The sequence below is a fragment of the Heteronotia binoei genome, chromosome 5 (genome assembly GCF_032191835.1).
Source record: "Heteronotia binoei isolate CCM8104 ecotype False Entrance Well chromosome 5, APGP_CSIRO_Hbin_v1, whole genome shotgun sequence".
NCBI classification, from domain to species: domain Eukaryota; kingdom Metazoa; phylum Chordata; class Lepidosauria; order Squamata; family Gekkonidae; genus Heteronotia; species Heteronotia binoei.
Window position 1 is genome coordinate 3,853,543 of NC_083227.1, and position 7,823 is coordinate 3,861,365.

The 7,823-nt window shown below is 46.3% G+C and overlaps 1 protein-coding gene across 1 annotated transcript; it reads left to right on the forward strand.

The window, feature by feature from the left end:
* Positions 1–570: 570 nt before the first annotated feature.
* On the forward strand, positions 571–7,353 carry LOC132571567 (zinc finger protein OZF-like). The gene is made up of 2 exons (XM_060238367.1): positions 571–674; positions 5,991–7,353. Exons 1-2 carry the CDS (start codon positions 571–573, stop codon positions 7,351–7,353), a joined length of 1,467 nt encoding a protein of 488 aa, XP_060094350.1.
* Positions 7,354–7,823: the final 470 nt, after the last annotated feature.

Below are 7,823 nucleotides of genomic sequence, written 5' to 3' on the forward strand. Positions count from 1 at the left end.
CCAAGCCTTCCTTTCCATATCTTCCCAGACAACTCCTTTCCAGTGTGCAATCTCTGCAAGGTATGTTCTCTGAAGAGGAGGGAATCTGCTTTTTCTTCCAGGGTCCCTTATCCTTGGAGGAGGTGTCCGTCTCTTTCACGGAGGCAGAGTGGGCCCTGTTGAATCCAGGCCAAAGAGCTCTGTACAGGGAAGTCATGCTGGAGAACTATGAGAATGTGGCCTCTCTGGGTAAGGATCTTTCATGGGTGCCATTCCGTTGCGATGAGGAATGAATCCAAATACTGAATAGCAATGCATCATTTTGAGGCATGTCCTACCACTAGGGGAGGGGCTGTGGCTCCCTGGCAGAGGATCTGTGTGGAATGAAAAGGTCCCCAGTTCAATTGGCAGCATCTCCAGAGAAAAGGATCAGGTAGGAGGTGAAATGAAAGACTCTGCCTGAGACTCTGGAGAGCCGATGCTGGACTGAGCAGATGATACTGACTCCAAGGGACCAAGGGTCTGATTCAGGATAAGGAAACTTCACGTATTCCTAGAATTGGAACTGACCTCTGGGGGGAGGGGGCAGAAATGCCCGTATGCAGTATGCAGCAACGCAAGGCAAAAGAACTGCCAACAGCATCCTTAAAGTCTGTCATGCAAAAGGGGCTCTTGATGTTGCAGCCGCCCAAAAGGTATTTCAAGTGAAGGCAGTTGCAGAAGGGCTCTGTGGCACTCTGATCGGCCCTTCCTCTTCCAGCGCTGCTCCTCTTCAGAGGGTTCAGACCAAATTCCTTAGAGAGAACCTGCAGGTCCCCAGATGTGTCCCGAATGTACTGACATGACCAGAAACTGGCACTTTAAAAATGGAAGCCAAAATGGCTTCACTCCATCACTGGCTGGAATGGAACTTTCAACCTGAGGGTCTAGTCCGCGGTGGCCAAACCGTGGCTCTTTCACACAGATCGTGTGGCTCTCAAAGCTCCCACTGCTCTGTTGACCAGCTTGGAGGAGGCAGTTCTCTTTAAATCACTTTACCAAGCAAAGCCAGCTGGGAGCTTGGAGAATGCAGTAAAAGTTGATTTCTTTTCACCTCTCTCTCCCTCCTCCCTCCCCATCTATTTTCCTCCCTCCCTTCCTTCCTTCCACCCTTCCTCCCTCCCTCCCTTCCTTCCTCCCTTCCTGCCACACTTCCTCCCTCCTTTCCTTCCTTCCTTCCTTAGAACATAAGAACATAAGAGAAGCCATGTTGGATCAGGCCAACGGCCCATCAAGTCCAACACTCTGTGTCACACAGTGGCCAAAATGTTATATACACACATACACTGTGGCTAATAGCCACTGATGGACCTGTGCTCCATACACTGTGGCTAATAGCCACTGATGGACCTGTGCTCCATACACTGTGGCTAATAGCCACTGATGGACCTCTGCTCCATATTTTTATCTAAACCCCTCTTGAAGGTGGCTATACTTGTGGCCGCCACCACCTCCTGTGGCAGTGAATTCCACATGTTAATCACCCTTTGGGTGAAGAAGTACTTCCTTTTATCCGTCTTAACCTGTCTGCTCAGCAATTTCATCGAATGCCCACGAGTTCTTGTATTGTGAGAAAGGGAGAAAAGTACTTCTTTCTCTACTTTCTCCATTCCATGCATTATCTTGTAAACCTCTATCATGTCACCCCGCAGTCGACGTTTCTCCAAGCTAAAGAGTCCCAAGCGTTTCAACCTTTCTTCATAGGGAAAGTGCTCCAGCCCTTTAATCATTCTAGTTGCCCTTCTCTGCACCTTCTCTAAAGCTATAATATCCTTTTTGAGGTGCGGCGACCAGAACTGCACACAGTACTCCAAATGAGACCGCACCATCGATTTATACAGGGGCATTATGATACTGGCTGATTTGTTTTCAATTCCCTTCCTAATAATTCCCAGCATGGCATTGGCCTTTTTTATTGCAAACGCACACTGTCTTGACACTTTCAGTGAGTTATCTATCATGACCCCAAGATCTCTCTCTTGATCAGTCTCTGCCAGTTCACACCCCATCAACTTGTATTTGTAGCTGGGATTCTTAGCCCCAATGTGCATTACTTTGCACTTGGCCACATTGAACCGCATCTGCCACGTTGACGCCCACTCACCCAGCCTCAACAGATCCCTTTGGAGTTCCTCACAATCCTCTCTGGTTCTCACCACCCTGAACAATTTAGTGTCATCCGCAAACTTGGCCACTTCACTGCTCACTCCGAACTCTAAATCATTTATGAACAAGTTAAAAAGCATGGGACCCAGTACCGAGCCCTGCGGCACCCCACTGCTTACCGTCCTCCACTGCGAAGACTGCCCATTTATACTCACTCTCTGCTTCCTATTACTCAGCCAGTTTTTGATCCACAAGAGGACCTGTCCTTTTACTCCATGATTCTCAAGCTTTCTAAGGAGCCTTTGATGAGGAACTTTATCAAAAGCTTTCTGGAAGTCAAGGTAAACAACATCTATCGGGTCTCCTTTGTCCACATGTTTGTTCACCCCCTCAAAGAAATGCAACAGGTTAGTGAGGCAAGATCTTCCCTTGCAGAACCCATGCTGAGTCTTCCTCAATAACCCGTGTTCATCAATGTGCCTACTCATTCTGTCCTTGATAATGGTTTCTACCAACTTTCCCGGTATTGAAGTCAGACTGACTGGCCTGTAGTTTCCCGGATCTCCTCTGGAACCTTTTTTAAAGATGGGGGTGACATTTGCTACCTTCCAGTCCTCAGGAATGGAGGCAGATTTCAATGAAAGATTACAGATTTTTGTTAGAAGATCCACAAGTTCAACTTTGAGTTCCTTCAGAACTCTCGGATGTATGCCATCCGGACCCGGTGACTTATTAGTTTTTAATTTGTCTATCAGTTGTAGGACCTCCTCATTTGTCACCTCAATCTGACTCAGGTCTTTCAACACCCCTTCCAAAATTAGTGGTTCTGGGGCGGGCAAGTGAAGACGGAGGCAAAAAATTCATTTAGCTTTTCAGCCATTTCCCTATCCTCCTTCAGTAATCCTTTTACCCCATGGTCATCCAAGGGCCCCACTGCCTCCCTGGCTGGTTTCCTACTTCTAATATATTTGAAGAAAGTTTTATTGTTGGTCTTTATGTTTTTTGCAATATGCTCCTCATAGTCCCTTTTTGCCTGCCTGATCACAGTCTTGCATTTGATTTGCCACAGCCTGTGTTCCCTTTTACTAATCTCACTTGGACTGGTTTTCCACCGCTTAAAGGAGTCCTTCTTACCTTTTACAGCTTCCATTACTTTATTTGTTAACCACGCAGGCCTTTTCTTATGCCTGTTTGTGCCTTTCCTAACTTGTGGTATGTATTTTATCTGAGCTTCTAGGATTATAGTTTTAAATAGCGTCCAAGCTTTCTCAAGGGTTTTGACCGTATGTACCTTTCCTTTCAGTTTCTTCCTCACATGCCTCCTCATCTCAGTGTATTTACCCCTTTTAAAGTTAAACGTGGTTGTGGTGGTCTTTTTGGACAACTCCCTATTTATACAAACGGTGAAATCAATAACATTATGGTCACTGCTCCCAAGCGGCGCAATCACTTTTACATCTCTCACCAAGTCTTGGGCATTACTTAGGACCAAATCCAGGATCGCCCCACCCCTGGTAGGTTCTGAGACCATCTGCTCCATAGCACAGTCATTGAGAGCATCAAGAAACTCAATCTCTTTCTCTCGACCAGAACACATATTGACCCAATCAATCTGCGGGTAGTTAAAATTACCTATTACAACACAGTTTTTACGTTTAGCCGCTATCTTTAAGCCTTCCATCATATTATAATCGTCCTCTCTCTTATGATTTGGTGGGCGATAACAAACTCCCATAGTTAAATTTCCTTTTGGGCCCTCTATTTCAACCCAAAGCATTTCTAAAAGTGAATCTAATTCTCTGATCTCAGCCTTACTGGACCGTATATCCTCTCTGACATACAGAGCCACCCCACCTCCAACCCTTCCCTCCCTATCCTTCCGATATAGCTTATATCCAGGAATCACCGTGTCCCACTGATTCTCCTCATTCCACCAAGTTTCTGAAATTCCCACAATGTCTATGTTTTCTCCCAGCACTAAACATTCCAATTCACCAATTTTACTTTGAACACTTCTAGCATTTGCATACAAACATCTATAATTTCCCAGGCGAGCTAGGCCCGCCACCTTCCTCCTGCCGCCTCGAGACACTGGCAGACAGTCCATATTGTTTGTCACCTTCACAGTGGACAACTCCGGTCCGTTACCCGGTAGAAAAATAGCAGCTAACCCTTCATCTCTTTGAGACGAGTCCTCCCGAACCAGAGTCCGTCCTTCCTTCCTTCCTTCCTTCCTTCCTTCCTTCCTTCCTTCCTTCCTTCCTTCCTTCCTTCCTTCCTTCCTTCCTTCCTTCCTTCCTTCCTTCCTTCCTTCCTTCCTTCCTTCCTCCCTTCCAACCTCCCTCCCTTCCTTCCACCCTCCTTCCCTCCCTTCCACCATCCCTCCCCCTTCTTTCCTTCCTTCCACCCATCCTTTCTCCCTCCCTCCATTCCTTATTTATTTATTTCACAAATTTATATCCCGCCCTCCCTGTCGAAGCAGGCTCAGGGCTGCTTCCTTCCCTCCCTCCTTTCCTTTCTTCCCTTCCTCCCTCCCTCACTTCCTCTTTTCCTTTCTCCCTTCTTTCCTCCCTCCGTCCCTTCCTCCCTCACTCCCTCTGTCCATCACTCCCTCCCTTCCTTCTATCCTTCCTTTCATTGCTTCCTCCCTCCCTCCCTTCTTTCTTTTCCTCCCTCCCTCCCTTCCTTCCTTCCTTCCTTCCTTCCTTCCTTCCTTCCTTCCTTCCTTCCTTCCTTCCTTCCTTCCTTCCTTCCTCCCTCTCTCTCTTCAACCCTCTCTCCTTTACTCCCTCCCTTCCTTCCTTCCCTCTACCCTTCCTCCCTTCCTTCCACCATCCCTCCCTTTCTTCCACCCTCCCTCCTTTCCTTCCTTCATTCAACCCTCCCTTCCACCCTCCCTCCCTCACTCCCTCCCTTCCTTCCTTCCCTCTACCCTTCCTCCCTTCCTTTCACCATCCCTCCCTTCCTTCCACCCTCCCTCCTTTCCTTCCTTCATTCCACCCTCCCTTCATCCCATCCTTCCTCCCTCCCTCGAACACACCTTGATGTAAAGAAAAACCAGAAAAGCCTTCACAGTGGCTAGATGTGAGGCTCTCCCCTCTGTGGTGCTTGAGGGCAGATTCAGAAGAGATCCAAATTCAGAAGAGAGACTTTGTGAATGTGAGTCTGGGGAGACAGAAAATATTGAGCATCTGATGCTGAGAAGTTACTGGTATCATGAGGTTGGAGTTAGATTAATTCAGCCTCATAAAAGAGATGCCTGGGCAGACAGATGGGAGGGGGACGTATTTTTAAATATTAATTATTCTTGGGGAAAGGTGGATGTGTGGTTCAGGTGAGCCAAACTTTCATCCTATAGTCATATAGATGCTGTTAGATCTTACTCCCTTTCCAAGTGCTAACAGTTTCTTTCTCTCTATCCCAACAGAAGATGAGCAGAGGAATGTGGAGGGTGAGGAACTTTATCAGAAAATGCCACATAGAGTTAAAAATGAAAACTTGAACAAAATTGTCAGGAATCAAGGCAAACTTAAGATAAAGAAAGATGGTGGTACGGTTGAGAAGCATTATGGAAAAAAGCAGAATGTACATTTTCCAAAGCACAGGATAATGAAGGCAAGGAAATCCATTCAGTGTGGAAAGTATTTCAGAAATACATCACAGCTCCTTGTACACCAAACAATACAGAGAGAGGAGAAACCTTCTGAATTCTCAGAAATGAGTAATAAATTCAGTCAGAGTAGAATCTTTCAGCTGCACCAAAAAACCCACAGAGGAGAGAGAACTTTTACATGCCCAGAGAGTGGAAAGAGATTAATTAAGAGTGGCCATCTTCAAACTCATCAGAGAACCCACAGAGGGGAGAAAACTTTTGAATGTTCAGAGTGTGGAAAGAAATTCAGTGACAGGAGGACTCTTCAACGTCATCAGAGAACCCACACAGGGGAGAAACCTTTTGAATGCTCAGAGTGTGGAAAGAAATTCAGTGAGAGTCGCACTCTTCAATGTCATCAGAGAACCCACACAGGGGGAAAAACTTTCGAATGTTCAGTATGTGGGAAGAGATTCATTAAGAGTAGCGATCTTAAAAAGCATCAGAGAACTCACACAGGGGAGAAACCTTTTGAATGCTCAGTGTGTCGAAAGAAATTCAGTGAGAGTGGCAGTCTTCAACGTCATCAGAGAACCCACACAGGGGAGAAACCTTTTGAATGCTCAGAGTGTGGAAAGAGATTCAGTGAGAGTGGCACTCTTCAACGTCATCAGAGAACCCACACAGGGGAGAAACCTTTTGAATGCTCAGAGTGCGGAAAGAGATTCAGTCGGAGTTGCCGTCTTCAATGTCATCAGAGAACCCACACAGGGGAGAAACCTTTTGAATGCTCAGTGTGTGGAAAGAAATTCAGTTGGAGTTACCATCTTCAATATCATCAGAGAACCCACACAGGGGAGAAACCTTTTGAATGCTCAGAGTGTGGAAAGAGATTCAGTGGGAGTGGCCATCTTCAAAGTCATCAGAAAACCCACACAGGGGAGAAACCTTTTGAATGCTCAGAGTGTGGAAAGAGATTCAGTCAGAATGGCACTCTTCAGCATCATCAGAGAACCCACACAGGGGAGAAACCTTTTGAATGCTCAGAGTGTGGAAAGAGATTCAGTCGGAGTGGCCATCTTCAGTATCATCAGAGAACCCACACAGGGGAGAAACCTTTCAAATGCTCAGAGTGTGGAAAGAGATTCAGTCGGAGTGGCCATCTTCAAAAGCATCAGAGAACCCACACTGGGGAGAAACCCTTTGAGTGCTCAGAGTGTGGGAAAAAATTCAGTCAGAGTGGCCATCTTCAATATCATCAGAGAACCCACACTGGGGAGAAACCATTTGAATGCTCAGAGTGTGGAAAGAGATTCAGTCGGAGTGCCAGACTTCAAAGTCATCAAAGAATCCACACAGGGGAGAAACCCTTTGAATGCTCAGAGTGTGGAAAGAGATTCAGTCGGAGTGGCAATCTTCAATATCATTATAGAACCCACACAGGGGAGAAACCTTTTGAATGCTCAGAGTGTGGAAAGAGATTCAGTGAGAGGAGGAGTCTTGAACAGCATCATAGAAGACACAGAGGGGGGAAATCGTTAGAATTCTCAATGTCCGGCCGCGGCTTGCCACACCTGGGCTCGTTAATGACCCCAATGGACGCTTTGATATTGGAGAGACAGCATCCCAATGAATGAGACCACTCCCCACCCACCCCCCTTGAACTTGCTGATAAACTCCAAACATGAGAAACCTTTTCATTGCTTAGAGTGTGAGAGAAGATTCAGTTAGAGTGGCACTCTTCAGCTGCATCAAAGTACCTGCACATGGGGAGAAAACCTTTGAGTGTGCAGATTCAGTCAGTGTGACAATTTTCAAAAGCATATATGAACTCTTATAAGGGAGAAGCCTTTTGGCTTTTCAGACTGTGGATAGAGATTGTGTTGCAGAAGCAGTGATGGCAACTGAGACCCCACACAGGGAAGACACCATTTTAACGTTGGGTACTTTGAAAGTGATTCAGTCGAAGAAGTTCTCTTCTACTGTGTTGAGGAACCCGCACAAGGAGGATCCATGTAACCTCTTAGCCCATAAAAAGAGCTTTCCCCCTTTTTCATATGTAAAAGACAACCACAGACCACAAAAATTATTGATGCCACTTGCTTAT

Coding starts and splice junctions, on each gene's coding strand:
- LOC132571567 (XM_060238367.1), top strand. CDS start 571: ATGCCCGTATGCAGTATGCAGCAACGCAAGGCAAAAGAACTGCCAACA. Junction 675..5,990: donor ATGTTGCAGCCGCCCAAAAG/GTATTTCAAGTG, acceptor CAGAGGGGAGAA/AACTTTTGAATGTTCAGAGT.